This window comes from Sorex araneus, chromosome X (assembly GCF_027595985.1).
Source record: "Sorex araneus isolate mSorAra2 chromosome X, mSorAra2.pri, whole genome shotgun sequence".
NCBI classification, from domain to species: Eukaryota; Metazoa; Chordata; class Mammalia; order Eulipotyphla; family Soricidae; genus Sorex; species Sorex araneus.
Window position 1 is genome coordinate 233660410 of NC_073313.1, and position 19518 is coordinate 233679927.

General features: G+C 38.9%; 1 protein-coding gene across 1 annotated transcript in view; it reads left to right on the forward strand.

The window, feature by feature from the left end:
• Nucleotides 1–19518, forward strand: part of LOC101540787 (aldehyde oxidase 4-like) — a 99918-nt gene that overhangs the window by 26021 nt on the left and 54379 nt on the right. Inside the window, exons 6-15 of the mRNA XM_055121837.1 lie at nt 2443–2504; nt 6975–7058; nt 7611–7691; nt 9905–10049; nt 10298–10390; nt 11229–11380; nt 13338–13431; nt 14724–14833; nt 17768–17952; nt 19338–19500. Of these exons, the coding sequence (XP_054977812.1) occupies nt 2443–2504; nt 6975–7058; nt 7611–7691; nt 9905–10049; nt 10298–10390; nt 11229–11380; nt 13338–13431; nt 14724–14833; nt 17768–17952; nt 19338–19500 (1169 nt within the window). The remainder of the gene's footprint in view (nt 1–2442; nt 2505–6974; nt 7059–7610; nt 7692–9904; nt 10050–10297; nt 10391–11228; nt 11381–13337; nt 13432–14723; nt 14834–17767; nt 17953–19337; nt 19501–19518) is intronic.

A 19518-nucleotide genomic window follows, 5' to 3' on the forward strand; every position in this document is an offset into this window, starting at 1 on the left:
TACTTAGTGTTCCCTTCTCTATCTGAGCTGCGTTTTCCCCAGAATGTGAGCCCAGCTTCCAAGCTATGGAGCCAACCTCCTGGTACTTATTTCTTCTATTCTTGGGTGTTAGTCTCCTACTCTGTTATTTTATATTCCACAGATGAGTGCAATCTCTCCATATCTATCTCTCTCTTTCTGACTCATTTCACTTAGCATGATACTCTGTTACTTTTGTTTATAATTCAGACTCAAAAAGTAAAGTTTTTTTCTCTTAAGATCACCAACTTCTGTAAGGGTGCTATTAAAAGAAATATACTTTGTTAACCAAATTTCCATGTGGCTGGCATCAGATTTTCACAGGACACTTTATTTTCAGGTATTTATACCTGCCCAGTCCACACATATGTAATGCTTCTGCAACATGTAAGCTGTGTTTGAACATAATCATTTTAAATTCATTCTTTAGAGACCAGAGAGTACAGCAAGTAGGGAAATTTCCTTGCACATGTCGACCCTGGATTCAGTCTCCAGCACCAAGCCCTGCCAGGAGAGATTCCTAAGCACAGAGCAAGGAATAAACCTTGAGCACAGCTGGGTGTGGCCCCCAAACCAAGAATAAAAATTTTTTAGTTTTTATATGCAACAGGTAGGGCACCTGCATCTGGCCAACTCAAATATGATACTGCCATCCCATATGGTCCCACAAGCCCATCAGGAGTGATATCTGAGCATAGAGCCATGAGTAATCCCTGAGTATCACTGGCTGTGGAAAAAAACACACATTTCTATTATGAAAAATTTACACATTTTTCATAATATGTAAGAGCAAGGAAAATGTTTTTTAACCAAGAAACAATCACAATTTGGGGACAGAGTGATAGTTGGATAGTACAGCAGGTAGGACATTTGCATGCAGCCAACCTGGGTTCAATCCCTGGCATTCCGTATGGTCCCCCAAGCTCTAGTAGGAGTAATTCCTGAGTGCTGAGTGTCACCGGTTGTGACCCAAAAAGCCAAAATTAAAAAAAAAAAAAAATCACAGCCAGTTACTTTTATTTTCTTTCAGTCTTTTACTGACATAATTGTGTTTGCTTATTTCAAGTACTTGTGATTATAATATATATACATATATAATTTATATTGCATATATAATTTAAACAGTAATAAAATAAAATTACAGAAAGAAAAGGTTTGGGAGACAGAGCAGTTGTAAAGCAGGTAGGACACTTACTTTGCAGGCAGCTGATCTAGGTTCAATCTCTGGCATCCCATATGTTCCCCGAGCACTGCCAGGGGTGATCTCTGAGTGCAGGGCCAGAAGCAATGCCAGATGTAACCCTAAAACAAACAAACAAAAATACCCATATTTTCCATGTGATTAAAACCTCTTCATTGATATCATTTATACTAGCAACAAATGATAATTTCTTTTTTTCAGGAAGTCAGTGGTTTGCTCACCTTTTCCACCACACTTTAGAATTGCTATTTGACCAAAACAATACTAGTACCATTTGAATACTTACTGTGCTATGTTGACAGGAATCAAGAAAACCTAGGAATTAGGGCAGGAGAAACAGGACAATAGGTAGAGGGCTGGCTTTGCACACAGCTGACCCAGCCTCATATGATCCCCGAATTTGGCCAGCAGTGATACCTGGGATCAAAGCCAAGAGTAAGCTTCCAGGTATAACCCAAAACACAAAACAAAACAAAAAAGAACGCTTAAGAATCAATCCTTCCGGGCTGGAGCGATATTACAGTGGGTAGGGCATTTGCCTTGCATGCAGTCAACCCAGGTTTGATTCCCAGCATCCCATATGGTCCCCTGAGCACTGTCAGGAGTAAATCCTGAGTACAGAACCAGGAGTAACCCCTGTGCATTGCTGGGTGTGACCCAACAAGCAAAATAAAAAAAAAAATCAATCCTTCTCCAGGAGCTTAAGACCCAATGAGAGTGGAGACATGTGTTTATGTGTTTATGTGACTCTCTCCCACACCACTCATGTTGGGTTCACAAAAGAAATCAATGAGGTGGATTAATTTGAATGGGTGCTACAGCAGATCCCAGGGAGGAGAAAGGGGCCCAGGACACTGACAAATGGCACAGTTTCCCTAAGAGGACATTCAAAGGAGAAGAGATTGCAGGAGAAAAAAATTTAAAAGGCCATATGTGAGATATTTGGGGACAGTGGCATTGGCATAAACTGCTTAAGAAATAGGATAGGAAGAGCTGACTAGTAAACACTGTAGAGTTTTGTGGCATTTTGGTAAGAAAATGCAATCACAAGACCTATTTTGAAAAACATTTCTTCCATCATCATCTCCAAAGAACCATTTTGATGGTTTGGGAAGCAGAAATGAATCTTACTAGTACTATATAATTATTTCATTGAAAGCATGAAATACAAATTAGCAACATGTTTCTATGTCATCCTTAACATTTAATCTCTTCTTAATCAGGAAACTTGTGTCGCTGTACAGGATACCGGCCAATTATAGAAAGTGTAAAAACTTTCAGTGCGGTAAGTTCAAATTATGATTCATAGTAATGCATACATGTATGTGTGTATGTATATGTTAGTTTATTTTTATGTTAATAAATATTTGCTTTAAATCATCTATTGCTTTTAATAATCTCTAAAATAGTTCATATTTATCTTTCTAGCCGCTAAAAGAACACTGCTGTTGATTTTCAGAAAACTGAATGCCAAGAAGAAATAATTTCAACAATATTTCAGCTATGTTGTTTCCTAATACCAACTAAAAAATTAATTTAGGGGCTAGGAAGATAGTACAGCAAGTAGGGCACTTGCTATGGTCAACCCAGTTTCAATCCCCAGAACTACATTTTGGTTCCCTGAGCTTTTTCAGGAAAGATTCCTGAGCACAGAGTCAAAAATAAGCCCTGAGCACTTTTGAGCACTTTTGTATGTGACTCAAAAACCAAAAAACTGACAACAACAATTACTATTTTGCTGATCAAAAGTAATTCAAGATACACTTGTTAATTCCTAATATCATAAAAATATTTTGGGTGAAAATTCTACTTTAATGAATAATCTCAAAAATCTTTACAAACTAGATGACAATTTATTTTAAATCCTGGGTAAGATAATATTTCTATTTAGCCTTATGAATACTTAATATTCCATCATTTGACTCATAAAAATAGTAACTCCATATGATTTAATTAAATAAGTAATTATTTTCTTGAAGACAAAAAGCTATACAAAGATATAGACAAAATGCTTTTATTACTCAAATATTTGTCTTGATCAGTCTGAGTTCCCACATTCAACCTCTGTGACCTTTATTGTGTTTACTGTTGACACAGAGACCTAATCTTTAGTATGATTATCTTAGGAGCAAAAATTAATTAATATTCACTAAGGTTATCTTAAAAGTAAAAATCACCTTTTCTTCATCACTTCTCATGAGTCAGATATGTACTTTTGAATACTTAAATCTAATAAAATATTTTTATGAAGATATTATTTTTGTAATACAAAAAAACTCACTCCAGCTAAAATGTGTTAAGACAGGAACAGAAACGGACTCCAAGTATGAAGTATAACCATAGATTTCCAAATTACTCATACCAGAGATTATATATGCTCGTAAAAAGGGCAGAAAATGAAATAACCTGTCTGAGAGTTATAGTAATGACCTATGAGTGCAGTTTAACACTCCTTTGCATCTGCATGAAATGTTTTGAAAATTATTCTAAAATGGTTTGGAACTTAAATCATCTGAATCATTCTATAAATTCCAATAACATCTTAATAAATTCAGGTTTTCTGTTTATTTGTAGTTATGTTTAGAAATGCATAAAGGTAGTTTGTATTTCCGAGAACTCCATTATAGATTCTAATAGGGTTGGAGAGCTAATGCAGCGGTTAAGACACTTATTTGCCTTGCATTCAACACAATTTGACCAACCCTAATTGTGTATTTGGCCCTGCCTAAGGTCTTTAAGCACTTCCAGAGTCACTCCTGAACACAGAGCCAGGATTAGCAACTGAGTACCACCAGATGTGGCCCTTCTACCCCTGCAAAAAGAAAAAAATCACATAGTACCACCCCTATGATTAAGATAGCCCTCCCCACCCCCACCCCCCATATAACTGTAATCCATTTATTTCTGTTCCAGTAGGAGGCTTTAGCTAGCTATTCCCACCTTCCCTGAAGCCCTTTCATCTGCCCTTAGAATTGAGTAACAAGACATGGTCACATGCAGCACAATGGCTATATCACTGTATCACTGTAACTGTCATCACTGTTATCCCGTTGTTCATCGATTTGCTCGAGAGGGCACCAATAATGCCTCCATTTGTCCTAATCCCAAGATTTTAGCAGCCTCTCTTTACTCGTCCTTCCCAATGGTGCTGCATTGGAGGCTCTTTCAGGGTCAGGGGAATGAGACCCATCATTGTTACTGTTTTGGGCATATCAAATATACCATGGTGAACTTGCTAAGCTCTGCTGTGCAGGCAGGATACTCTTGATAGTTTGCCAGGTTCTCTAAGAGGGAGAACAAGACAAAAAGAGGTCGCTTCCAGGAGCTTTGTTTTATAGTGTCTGGATCTTGGCCATTGATAGTATTACATCGCATCAGGGGCAGTTTGTGGGTATGACTGCCTATCTAATGGAAAATGGGAGATCTGAGTGGAGGAGGCCCAGTCCGAGCAGGCTTGGAGATCTCAGCCCCAGGTCCCGCACACCTGGGTTCCTCTGATGGTTCCTTCATGCGTGAGGCTCATCCAAACATGTGGAGAGTGGCCTTGAACATGGCTATTGCTGGGTTCTGGAGGTCTTCAGTTGCCGGGGCTCTGCTCGGGGCTGGGAGGGAAACTCAACCCACCCCCCTCTGAGGGGTCCTGGTGAAGACAGCCAGGCAAGGGGGCAGGAGACTTTTTTTTGAAAGAGAAAATAATATTAATAATAATTAATAGATGCAAATGATTAATTAATTGATTATTAATGTGTGCAAAGATATTTTTAACAAGAGTTAACCCCATTTATGATAAAAGAAAACTGTTAATGAAATGGGGATGGAATTAATCTATCTCAACAGAGTAAGCACCAAACCCACAGATAACATCACACTTAATGGAAAAAAGCTGAAAGCTTTTTCTCTGAGATCAGGCATAAGATAAAGATATCCGTTACCTATAATTGTTGAAGAATAAGTGAAACTGTTAGAACTTGTGATGACAACAATAATGTGCCTAGAAAACCCTGAATCACTGTATCACTGTCATCCTGTTATTCATCTATTTACTCTAGCAGGTGCCAGTAACATCTCCATTTGTCCCAGCCTTGAGATTTTAGCAACCTCTCCTTACTCATTTTTCCCAATGATTGCAGGCTCTTTTCAGGGTCAGAGGAATGAGACCTGTTATTGTTACTGTATTTGGCATATGGAATACCCCATGGGGAGCTTGCCAGGCTCTTCCATGTGGGGGAGACACTCTCAGTAGCTTGCCGGGCTCTCCAAGAAGCATATGCATATATATATATATATATATATACATACATATATATATTTCCCTTTATGATGATGGTTACACAGCTGCAAAGCAGACTCACAGTCCAGGAATATGTTCACTCATGTGTGAGGCTCGGCCCAAGTGTATGGAAAGCGGCCTGGAGCATGGGAGCATGACAGCAGTTGAGTAGTGGAGGTCAACTGCTGGGGCTGGGTCCCTTGTGGTGGGGAGGGCTCTCACCGGCCCCCTCTGGAGAACCCCCTGGGGCAGAGTCGGTAGCATGGTTATGGGGGCCTCATTTTATGCTCCCCTCCAGGAGAAGCAGCCATGAGTTCTGGAGGGTGGCCAATGAGGAGATTGAAATCAACATACAGTATGCATAAGAAATGAGAAATAGTGGACTGTGGTGAAGGCCAGCCACAAGCAGGATGTGGGGCAGCATTCAGGAAACCGGGAGTGACCTCCCCAGGCTCTTCTGGGACACTGGGCAGAGCGTAGGTGACAGGCGGACTCCCTGGTGTCATCTGATCTTCAGAGTTCCATCATTCTAGTCTCCTCGAGGACCTCAGAGTCTCCAAAGTCCCAGTTTTCCTCCTCGTCTCCTTGTTGTCTTCTCTTCATTGCTGTGCTATCTTTCTATCTTCTTCCTTTGCACTCTGCTGCTGTGTGTGTCTTTGTGTTCTTTTCTGTCTGTCTTCTCTCTCTTTTTTCTGTCACTCTCTGGCTTCTCTCTGTCTCGTGGTCTCCAGTCTGCTGCCATTGTCTTCTCCTTTCTTCTTCCGACCTCTTCTAACCCTATGACCCTGTAACTTTCTGACGAGGACCTTGTGATGGAAAGGTCTGCAGCATGGTCATGAGGCAGTGGCCCCAGAGTGCCGAACACACAACCTCAACCCCAAGGTCCTATCTGAGTGCCGCGCCCCGGGGATGAGCCCCCAAACCTGTGGTCACACCCGTTGAGATTTTCGTCCATGTCCTGCGCTTCCCAGTAGCAAGCTTGGGCCCGCCGCTTCCCGCAGTGACACCTGCGCCTGTGGATGGCACAGATGCCCTAAAGAAAACCCTGAATATTCCCCTAAAACTTATTGGAAACAGTAGACCAAATTAGTAATGTGGCAGGTCATAAATCTATATATAAAAATGTATATGCAAACAAGTAACTAGAGTCAAAAAAGATTGTTCTAAAATCTAAAATATTTTAGGGTTAGAACAAAGAGAGGGTGCTGACATGATGATCTTCTGATGTCCTGATCCAGCGGTCCTACATCATCCCGGTTATCAGGCACCACCCAGACCACCCTTGTGATATTCCATACCCGATGAGCCCCTTTCTTCTGGTCTGTGATCAATGGCTGTAATGTGCTCTGATTTCTCAGTGCTGAAATAGCTTATTCTCTGCCCTCCCTATTTCACAATTGCTGTGTAGGCCTGGGTGCTGCCAGATAATGGGGTTACTGTTAAAAGAATCAACCGTGATTGTTTTAAACTGCATTACTTTCTAAGGAATCAAGAGTTTGTCCAATAAAAGGATCCGGAGAATGTTGCATGGATCAAGAAGAGAAGTCTTTTGAGAGCGGACCAGAAAAAGTAAGTATCTGGTCTTACACTTCAGCCAGAATTGACTGAAAAGTACCTCTCCCATCCAAATGTATTCACTTTCTATTCTCAGTGAGTCAAGTGCAAAGTAAGTAAATATCCTTAAAATTTGTCTCTAAAACTAGCCAACCTATATTTTTTATGGGCTGTTCTCTTTGGAGGCATACAATATGGTACACCTTAATCTGGTTTGACTCCCCTTTTCCTCATGCTATACACATGCCCCAAAGTACTTAGAGAGAAACAAGAAACATCTTTATACTCATGGCAAACAAACACCTGCAAATATTACCTGAGATGCAGCCCAGAAGCTTAAAACACAATTTTGGACACCAAAGTAAGAAGGCTTGGGGTGACTCAAATCTGTGGGAAAATATCACAATCCTCTGAAGGTGGGAAGAATTTAACTTAGGGACACCCTGTGGTATTGCACTTTCACCTTGTATCTTAAGTGTCAGAGGGACAGATCCTGACTCTGAAGTCTCACCTTAGACATGCCTGGACATTTCGCAGTAACTAAAGCTCTCCTTTTCTTTTGTTGAGATGTGCACCAAACTGTATAATAAAGACGAGTTTCAGCCCTTGGATCCATCCCAGGAGCCTATATTTCCTCCTGAACTGATAGTAAGTGACTTTTCTTTCATTGTCTCAAGGAAGTGTATCTGAGTCTTGCCCCACAGTGAACAGGTCTGAAGTGGAGACACTGTGAGGATTAAGAATCTGCATTGGAAACCATAGTGCCACAAAATAGAGAGTCAGAAGGAAAGTGCCTGCCATAGAGGCAGGGGGTGGGGGCGTAGTGGGGGTGGTGGGAGGGATTCTGGGAACATTGGTGGTGGGAAAGCTACACTGGTGGAGGGATAGGTGTTAATCTTTGTAGACTGAAATTCAATCATGAAAGCTTTGTAAGTGTATCCCATGTTGATTCAATTAAAAAGAAGACAAGACAGAATTAAGAGAAAAGCATGGGGTCACAGGGCTAATAGCCTCAGTTCTCCAGCACATTTCATATTGTCTTAAACCAACAATCCTTAGAAGAACAAGGGAGCATTTACAGACATTTGCCTATCTGTGCTACTCTAACTAGGCTGAACTTTTGCGTATCAAGGAAAACCATGAAACTGATGGGGCAGAAGTTTCTTAACTGGGTTTATCTCAAGGGAATTTTTTTCCTAGGAGAAATAGCAGAGATTAAATGATTACAAGACCCCCACCTTCCACCCCACACACATACCCAGCAGCTTTCTGCTTAAAACACTGGCTTTCCCAGATTAAAAATCCTATACACCACTTATCCAAACTTTTTCCTCAGTCTGTCTAACTTATTTCAAGTGTATTACACTGCAGCATCAAGGTTTTTGACACTAAAAATTGGAAGTATGTCCACCATGGCAAGGAGACAATAGCACACTTTTAAGGACTTGTTTACATAATTTAAAACCGATATTTTAAAATAGAAAGAATAGAAAGGTGATGCTGTCTGACCTCAGAGATGCATTGATTCAAGTTGCTCAGAGATGTATTGGTTCAAGCTGCTTGAGCTCAGTGGCTAGAGAGATAGTACAGTGGGTAGGATGCTTGCCTTGTGCACAATAAACGCAGGCTCAATATCCAGCACCCCATCTGGTCCTCAGAGCACTGCCAGAAGTGATTCCTGAGTGAAGAGCCAGGAGTAAGCCCTGAGCACTGCAGAATGTGGGCCCAAAACCAAAAACCACCATCACCAACAAAAAAAGATACTGCTCTCAGAAACTATGGGTGGCTTGTCCAAGGTTGTATAGCTATCCTTTGAGATAGGTTAAAGGCATTTTTGTAAAGCTGGAAAAGTAAAAGTTAAGCAATATTTATCACAATGGAATTATGTTATTCTTACAAATTACCTCTACGCTTCCAACTATGTTGGAAGAGAATAATAGCATAATATAAAATTGTGATATTCCCAGCATCCTATTCCATAACTATGCCCTATTCCATAAGAGAGCATGCATAGATTCTACTGGATTCTCTAATGACTTTAATTCCCATGCATCCTCAGAGTGTGACAACTTAGACACATCTCATATTTGAAGAATATATGTATGTATAAATGTGTATATATAAATATGTACATATGAGTGTTTGTCTTGAGCACACCTAGTATTTAAAGATTGTATATACATATATACACATATATAAGGATGTGTCCCATATATATTCATACATGAATTCACATGTATATACATATAAACATATATATGTATATACATGAAAAAGCCCACTAATTATTTGGTGAGTGATTTTAAAAATTATTTCAAGGATATTTGCCTGTCAGCCATTTGTCCTACAAAACAAAGAAATCCTCAAAGATGAGGCTCCTCTGAGCTCTGAACTGAAACAGGAAACCAAGCTCTTTACTTTTTTTTTTCTTTTTGGGTCACACCTGGCAATGCACAGGGGTTACTCCTGGCTCTGCACTCAGGAATCACCCCTGGTGATGCTCAGGGGACCATATGGGATGCTGGGAATCGAACCCGGGTCAGCCGTGTGCAAGGCAAACGCCCTACCCGCTGTGCTATTGCTCCAGCCCCCGAGCTCTTTACTTTCAAGCTAAGACGTGAAACCTCTTCTTCACACACTCACTTCACCAACAAAGTTTACTCTACATGTAGTTAAGGGATTGATACCTATTATAAAGCTTATTTAGGATTCTCTTATAGTTCTGATCAATGTAGATAGTTCTAACTAAAGCTATTCTTTCCTGATGACTAAAAACTTAAAGGACCAGAGGGCAGTGGATATAGTCACAGCTTATGTTCAACCATCTTACTTTAAAATCTATTGGCTTTGCTTCTCTGCAGAGAATGGCTGAAGACCCCAACAAGAAAAGGCTGACATTCCAAGGGGAAAAGACCATCTGGATCACCCCTGTGACCCTAAATGACCTTCTGGAGATAAAAGCCAAATTCCCCAAAGCCCCCCTCATCATGGGGAATACTACAGTAGGTAGGTACTTGTTAATGTCTGTCCCTTAGTCCATGTATTAGGAGGACTAAGGACCCAAATATCTGTGTCTCCTTTAAAACTTTGCATAAGTGGAATTCTTTTTTATTGAAGACTTTTGGAATATTTTGTTGCTTTCTTTTGCAAATGGGTACTTTGCATCACAGTTTCCAAACTGGATTATCTAAGGGATATCTTTTAGCACCCATTATCTTTCTTTTCTAATTGCTTTAATGATTTTTTTTCTTAAGGACCCAATATTAAATTCAGGGATGAATTTCACCCAGTTTTCATATCTCCACTCAGCCTTCCAGAAATGAATTTTGTGGACATCACAGATGACGGTAAGTACCTTATTTTTCAAATAGCATGTTGCATTAACTATTCATGATTATTAGTAATCAATTACATGCACTAGATTAATTTGAGCATTTTGTAGATATCTGATCTCATTTATTCTTGCAAAAATATCTTGGAGAGCTAGAGAGATAGTATAGCAGGAAGGGCACTTCACCTATATGTGGTTGGCATCTGTTTAAGCCTCAGCGCCACATATTCTCCCCTGAGCACCACCAAGAGTGATTTCTGAGCATAGAGTTAGAAGTAAGCCATAAGAATATCCAGGAATAGTCCAAATATACACACACACACAGAGAGAGAGAAAGAAAGAGAGTACTGTACTTATTGTGTCCTCTGTAAGCCGCTGATCACTCAAAACTGTTGGTCAGTGAATACTATATTGTCCTAAGACCTGTAATAAAGGACTGATGCCATATATATCAGCTAGCTATGGATGGAATGCAAAATAATATTTGTTTTTTGTTGTTGTTGTTGTTGTTGTTGTTTTGGTTTTTGGGTCACACCCAGCGATGCACAGGGGTTACTCCTGGCTCTTCACTCAGGATTTACCCCTGGCGGTGCTCAGGGGACCATATGGGATGCTGGGATTAGAACCCGGGTCGGCCGCGTGTAAGGCAAACGCCCTACCTGCTGTGCTATCACTCCAGCCCCCTGCAAAATAATATTTGATAATAAAGAAAATTAGCAGAAACTTTGTAATTATCTTCATTTCTGTTATTCCAATTAATATGAAAAGAGAAGATATATTTGAAAGATTGTTCTCATGCAGCCCTATTTTGTAACAGTTCATTTTAAGATTATATTCCACCACATTCCATTCAGGGATAAAAATAGGTGCAGGATACACCTTGGCCCAGTTGAATGAAGCTTTGCAATTCATTGTTTCGGAGCAACCAAAGGAGAAGACCAAAACCTACCATGCTCTCCTGAAGCACCTGAGAACTCTTGCTGGAGCCCAGATTAAGAATATGGCGGTATGTTCTATAGATTATATTAAATAAACTACAGGAGTGAACAATTATACTGTTTGTCCAGTTTAACAAAAAAGAAGAAGGAAGAAAAACTCAGAAGAAAAACACCAAGTTAATGTCAAATGAATCTCTGCATTATTTATTGAGGATGTGCCTAAAGTGAAAGGGTCACATTGTCTGTATATGTGTGGCTGAAAATTAAGAAATGGCATATTTATGTCACAAGGTATTAAGTAAGAAATGGCATATTTATGTCACAGGATTGTAGTACTGGATTCTGGCGATATCCAAATTATAATTTCATTCTGTGACCTATAAATGGTATGATCCTAACTGAAGTAAAGAGAAAGCGTGAGAAGAAAGAAAGAAGGAATATAGACACAAAGAAGGAAAGAAAAGAGGAAAGTTATTCGTAACCAAATATTTCTAAGATCAACTCCAACCAACAATCTGAATGAGTGTCTTATTCTCAGTATCATGAACAACAGCCCACATTTCAAAAAACTCTCTATTGTGAGTTCTGGTTCTTGTTTTAGACCTTTTTACTATGGTAAATTTCTAATCACGTGTATCCCACATATTCATTTTTTAATTCATTTTTGATTGCTTGCTTTGAATATTTTTGCTTTGTTCTATTTTGCTTTTTATTTTGGGGCTACAGCTGGTAATGCTCAGAGATTATTCCTAGCTCTGTGCACAGGAATCCTCCTGTCAATGCTCAGGGGACCATATGGGATGCCTGGGATTGAACCTGGTCAGCCATATGTAAGGCAAACACCACACCGGCTATACTAACACTCCAACCCAGTTATCTTTCTTTGTAAGGTTTTCTTATTATTTAAAATTTTTAAATAACTAGTTCAAACTAGTCCCCATTTCACACATAATGGAGAATTCAACAGGAATTAATAGGGAACATTTCTTCTAATTGTCTCTGGTCTTGTTTTTGCTGATTCTTGAAATTAACCAGTGTTTTCATTCTCTGCATTTTCTTTCCTTTTTTGAGCATTCCATTTTAACTCATCTTCCCTTTTTGACTCTGCCCAGAGAACCCCTGCTTGGAGTTATAGCATAGGGGAATATAAACACCCCCACACCCATCTCTCTGCATATTTCTTGGGTTGATGGAACAAACAAATCATCATACAATGAATTAGTAGGGGAGGAAAGGACAACATTCTAAATTTATGTTTATGATATACATATACATATATATATGGAAACATTTAAGTGACTCCAAATTCAGCAGTAAACAAGAAAAAACGGGGTTTTATCTGCTGAGCATGAAGGAGAGAAGAGGATTGCATACTATGAGAAAGGAATGCTTCATAAAACCAAACGTTGTCCCTGGTTGTTTGACCTGCCGTAAACTGGTTTTTCTGACGAAAGGTTATTTCTAGAGAAGTCCTTTAATCTAGGTAAACTGCCTTCTTTAAGATTATACTAAGTTTCTATTGAGACTTTTAGGCCTTGATTGACCTTAGTTTTACATGCTTAGATGATCCATACCAGGAAAAGTTTGCTCTGGACATGATGAAAAGAGACTATCTAAATATTTTGGGGAGACTGATCCTACATGACCTTCACTGAAGTTTGGGACAACAGAAATCTCTGCAAAACAGCACAGCAGATAGTGTGAATGTGAATGTTACACATCCCATTCATTTCCTCCTGTTACTGGATTCTTGCATTAGAATCAGTTATCAGAGAAACTTTGCCTCTTCCTTGCACATGGAAAGAAATATTTTCTCAAACACTAAATCTAAGCTGGGGTCAGGATTACGATTACATACTTACTCTACATGTTGTTTGAATCTGTTTAGCTTCCTCAGAACTCTTGCCAGATTTTTCTATGAAACAAGAAGGGAATGGAAAAATTTACACAAGATCCATGTATACATTGTTCTTTATTTGTGAATAACTAAAGAGAGTTTTCAAAATCTCTTCTTTCTGTATTTAGACTTTAGGAGGACATGTGGTGAGCAGGCCTAATTTTTCAGACCTAAATCCTATTCTAGCTGCAGGAAATGCTATCATCACTCTGGTATCTACAGGTAAGAGACCAAGCTGTAGGCAACTTACTTTGTAATTATGACTTTCCATTATGTAGTTCTTGTAACCCATAAACTGAGGACCCAAATGTATCCAGCTTAGGCTCGCCAATGTTCACTAGCTATATCTGAATATACAGATGAAATAGAAGTAAATTATCCTGTCTTCTAGATCTTCTGTATCATATTGATCAAATAAATTACAGAACCTGAGAGTTTTTCTGAGCTATTTGGCCACATTTATGCAATCTGAATTGCATTATCAAAACTGTCAAGGAGAAACAACTCAGTGGAATAAAAGACATCTCTGTGATTTTAAACTTTGTGGCATATTTCATTTACAAGTTTCATAAAAATTGACAATTTTTCTAATGGCATTTTAAAATTTCTAATTAAATCATATTTATGAGTTGTGTATTTCTTTTTTTATTGCAAGATAGCTTGAACCTAGAGAAAATAATGTAAACTTAAATAAAAGTAAATGCCTATTATTTATAGTACTATGAATATAAGATAATTTCTTTTTTTCCTTTTTTTTCTTTTTTTGGAGGGTGTGAAAATTATATGCTCTACTGATGAGGTACATCCCCAGTCAAGATATGTTCTCTTTAAAATCACGTACTTAAGAACTGGGAAGTCTAAGAGGAAATAAGGGGGGGAAGAGAACATGGAATAATGGTGGAAGTTCCTGAAACTCTGGGGGAGGAATTGGTTATAGTAGCACTATAGCTATGAAACAATAACATCAATGCTATTGTAAATAATGACACCTCAGTGAAAAATATTTAGTAAGTAGAATGATGTTTTTAAACATTGTGGATTTAATGGGATTCACTGAATATCCTTATCTATTTAAGGATATAGAAGCTACATGTAAAATACTCCATCTCACTCCCTAATCCCTCTTCCACCAATTTGACATGTCATTTAATTTCTCTGACCCTCCCTTTTCCCATTTAAAAATATGCTGTGCCCTTTTGTGAATTTACATTGTATGATGGGTCTTTCTGACATAGCTTTGACATTCTTCTGGGCCAGATTTGTAAGTGTGTAGTGTATAATGAGCAATATGAAGTAGAATGACTCTATTTGGCCTAGCCCTGTCAATTGACAAATGAAAAGTTACAAGTCTTGAATATTCAACAAATTATCTAAGACAACCTAGTCTGGGGGCTGGAACTAGAACCCTAATCCCCAGGTTCCGTTTCAAATTCTCCCTATCTGTGGGATATACCACAACAGTGCCCTGTTTGGATGAACAAGTTCATTCTAATTAAGGTCACTTTCTCTAATAGAAGGAGAACGGCAAATTCCTTTAGATGGCCCTTACCTTGCAAGATCACCTGAAGCCAACCTTAAGCCGGAAGAGATTGTGTTGTCTGTTTTCATTCCCTACTCTTCTCAGGTAAGGGTTCCCTGATCCGCTACCCACTGCTTCACCCTTGGAAGACAGACTTCCTGGCGGTTGGTGACCTCTACTTTTCCAACTAACTCTTTCAGGAAGACTTGTAGGGCTAGTCACAAGTGACTCTGTATTATTTATATCAGGGCCACAGTGACCTTGATAGACTTTGGGGACTTCATCTTCATGATCCCCTTCTTTCTTAAAAGAATATAAATTTTAAAATGACTCATAAAAATGAACAAAATAATATTGTGTTCAGTGCTATCTCTTATTTTTTACATTACATGTTTATATTTTTGTTTTGCTATTAAATAAATTAAAAGTAAAAAAAGTTTCCATGAGCTCTACTTTCCTCAAAAGGAAAGCCTTGTATGAGAGGTGAGAATTTTTGGGTTTCAGATAAATATGTAAATTAGTCAAGCTTAAGTAAAACTATAAACAACATTACCTGCCATTACATAGCAAGTTTTTGGTAAACTAAAAGTTCATTATCATAAAGACTTCTAAAACAACCCAATCTTTTTATCAAATACTTGAAATAAAAAATTTAAATTAGAATTATTTACCTATTAATTTATTATATGTCAGGCACAGTGCTAAACCCAAAAGACATGTATGGATTTATAAGACACAGAGTCATGTCCTTGAAAGTCTCTAAATCAAAGAGGGACCTGAAACAGCAAATAGCAAATCATTGAGTAGTTCAGGTGATGAGAGAGGCCTCCTTGTCTTGTTCAGAGGGGAGGGAAAGCTGTGGGGATTAAGCTTAGATAGTTGGAGAAAAAGGAAGGAATAAAAAAGTGAGGGTTGAGAGGAATGGCAGCTTGAAACACAGACAGCAGGACAGGCCCATGAAAACACTGAACCAACCCCAGGAGCAAAAGGCAGGGAGGGGTCCATGTCTTTATCATCAAGCATATCTATCGCTCATCAATGAGTTTGCACAACTTCTTGTACAAGTTCTAGCATGGCACATAGTGACCATTGAATACTTCATCTTGGATGGAATCTTTTTTTCTCTATTCTTGTACATTTTATTTATTTCCATATCTTGGCTATTGTGGATTGTACTGCAATGACCACAGGGGAACAAGTATCTTTTTGAAATAGTGTCTTTAGGTCCTTTGGGTAGATGCCCATAAGTGGAATTGCTGGGTCATCTGAAAGTTAATTTTTTTTAATTGAATCACCATGAGCAATACTTACAAAGCTATCATGTTTAAGTTTTGGTCATACACTGATTGAACAACCATCCCTCCACCAGTGTACATTTTCTATCACCAATGTCCCCAGTTTCCCTCTTAGCCTCCCACCTCCACGCCCTACCCCTTCCCCTGCCTCTATGGCAGACAGTTTCTCTCTTATTCTCTCTCTAGTTGTGGGCATTATGGTTTGTGATACAGATAATGAGAGGCCCTCATGTGTGGTCCTTTATCTACTTTCAGTACACCTCTCCCGTCCCGAGGGATCCCTTCAGCTATCATTGACTTAGTGATCCCTTCTCTATACCAGCTACCCTCTCCCGCAGCTCATAAGGCAGGCTTCCAACTGTGGAGCAATCTTCCTGGCCCTGTCTCTACTGTCCTTGGGTGTCAGTCTTACATTATGATATTTAATATTGCCCAAATAAGTTCATTCTATGTATGTCCCTCTCTTTCTGACTCACTTTACTTAGCTTGATATGCTCCATGACCATCCATTTATAAGCAAATTTCATGACTTCATTTTTCTCTACAGCTGCATAGTATCCCATTGTGTAGATGTACCAAAGTTTCTTTAACCAATCATCTGTTCTAAAGCACTCGGGTTGTTTCCAGATTCTGGCTATTGTGAACAGTGCTGCAATAAACATAAAGGTGTAGATGTCGTTTCTACTGTGCTTTTTTTTTGTACCCTCAGGATATATTCCCAGAAGTGGTATTGCTGGGTCATATAGGAGCTCAATTTCTAATTTTTTAAGGGATGCCCATATTGTTTTCCAGAAAGGCTGGACTAGTCAGCATTCCCACCAACAATGAAAGAGAGTCCCTTTCTCCCTACATCCATGTCAGCACTGGTTGTTCTTGTTCTTTTTGATGTGTGCCAGTCTCTGTGATATGGGATGATATCTCATTGTTGTTTTGATTTGCATCTCCCTGGTGATTAGCAATGCAGAGCATTTTTCATGTGCCTTTTTTGAGGAAGTTTCTGTTCATTTCTTCTCCCCATTTTCTGATGGGGTTGGAGAGCTTTTTCTTGTACAATTCTACTAGTGTCTTGTATATCCTGGATATGTTAATCCCCTTGGATATGTTAATCCCCTTGGATATGTTAATCTCCTTATCACATAGGTATAGGGTAAATATTCTTTCCCATTCCATGGGTGGGTTGTCTCTGTATTTCGGTCACTTTTTTTTTGAGGTGCAGAAGCTTCTTAGTTTAATGTAGTCCCATTCGTTTACGTTTGCTTCCACTTGCTTGGTCAGTGGTATTTCATCCTTAAAGATGCTTTTAGCTTTAATATCATGGAGGTTTGGGTGGAATCTTAACAAGAGTGGTAGTTTATGGATAACACATGAGAAAGACAAAGGATAAATTGGTTGGAGAATGGGCTGAAAGTGAAAGACTTAGGAAGCTAATTCAGGTAAAGAGGATCTAATAAGAGTGGTGGCAGCAGGAAAGCAGATCAAAGTCTCTGACAAATAGGGTAAATAAGAATAGAAGTTGAACTGAGGTGGTGTTAGGATTTAGCATCACTACATATATAGTGTCTAAATCAGTCACTTGTTGACTCACATAGTCCACATTATATTGAGTAATAGTAGCTATCTGAGAGCTCTTAGATCATTCACAGGATCCTTTTCATTATATTCATCAGTGTTGTGCTCCATTATGTAAGGCAAGAAAGATGGTTGAAATCAGGACTGAACATTCTAGTTGTTTTTCTATTTACAGTGGCAGTTTGTGTCAGGACTCCGGCTGGCCCAGCGTCAGGAGAATGCCTTTGCCATTGTCAATGCTGGCATGAGTGTGAAGTTTGAAGATGGCACAGACACCATCAAGGACCTTCAGTTATTCTATGGAAGTGTTGGCCCTACAGTTGTGTCTGCGAGTCAGACATGCAGGCAACTTATTGGAAAGTATGTCACAAGAGCACAAATCTTGAACCTTTCTTTATTAATGTTATGATGGAAATAACACTTGGAGCATGGTTTTTCAATTATAAAGTGTATCTATAATTGTGAAGAAAATATAAGTACTACAGAAAAGCATAAAGAAAACAAAAATCACCCTGAAGCAACTCTTTCAAGTACCATGATTTGTTGCAGTTTTTGTAATAAGATTAATATATAAATAAATTTAAGTAGATATTGTCTTCAAACATTTACTTTGAATTGAATTGTAAAAAAAAATATTATTTCCAATACTGTGTCCTAAGATATCTGAATATGTCCTTAAACATAAAAAAGCTGAAATATTATAAAAAGTTAATTACCTTCCTTCCATCATTCATTATTTCTAGCATCTGAGAAATGTTATCAAAATTTTTCTGAGTACTTTTACAATAATTTTTATCTACTCATACTTATTTATTGTTAACAATTAAAACAATGCTATTTTTTCCTCAGATACTAAAATAGCTTGATGTTTCTGGAACATTTCAGTAAAAACTGTCATTTGTGCATATTTTTACTTTTTGAAATAAATCAACATTAGTAGACCACATCACTTTAAAATGATAGTACAGGAAGACTCAGCAAGAAAAATTTGAGAACCTTGTTTGTGCATCTAAGAATTCTGGTGGATATTTGAATATGTGAGGCATTTGGCCACCTTAAGATAGTCATAGAGTCTCTTGCCCAAACTCCTGGCTGTCTTCCCTGGGGCCCCTCGGAGGGGATGGTCTCCAGCTTCCCTCCCCATCCCGAGCAGAGCTCAGGTGGCCGAAGACCACGGGAACCTAGCTACAGCCATGTTCGAGTTCCCTCTCCACACGTTGGGACGGACCTCACGCATGAAGGTACTGGCAGAGGAACCCAGGTGTGTGTAATCCCATCAACAGCCAACATCCAGAAACTTAAAAGTGAGCTCCCAGAAGTAGGATATCTTGTAGTCTATTTCTCCCTCTGGGAGAAACTGGCAAGCTTCTGAGAGTTTCCTGCCCACATGGGACAGCCTTGCAAGCTTCCCATGGTGTATTCATATGCTAAATCCAGTAACAAGCTGGATCCCATTCTCCTGACGCTCAAAGAGCCTCCAGTGTGACATCATTGGAAGGGCCGAGTAGAGAGAGACTTCTAAGATCTCAGGGAAAGGACGAATGGAGAGGTTACTGAGCCCGCTTGAGAAATCGATGATTAACGGGATTTTGTGATCATGATCGTGATTTGAATATGTATTGTTTAGATTTCTAAAGTGGTATGGGTTATTTAGACTTCAAATGTGGATGCCAATTTCTTTCAGTTCAGTGTCTTGTCTTTGTCTCTTTTGTGAAAAAAAAAATGTTGGCTTTCTTTCCCATTAGGCAATGGAATGATCAAGTGTTGAGTGAAGCATGCCGATTGGTCCTGGATGAGATTAACATTCCACCAGCAGCTGAAGGTGGCATGGTAGAATATAGGCGAGCCCTCATCATCAGCTTATTCTTCAAATTCTACCTCAAAGTGAGACAAGGACTGAATAAAATGGTAAAGGACTCCTCTTGG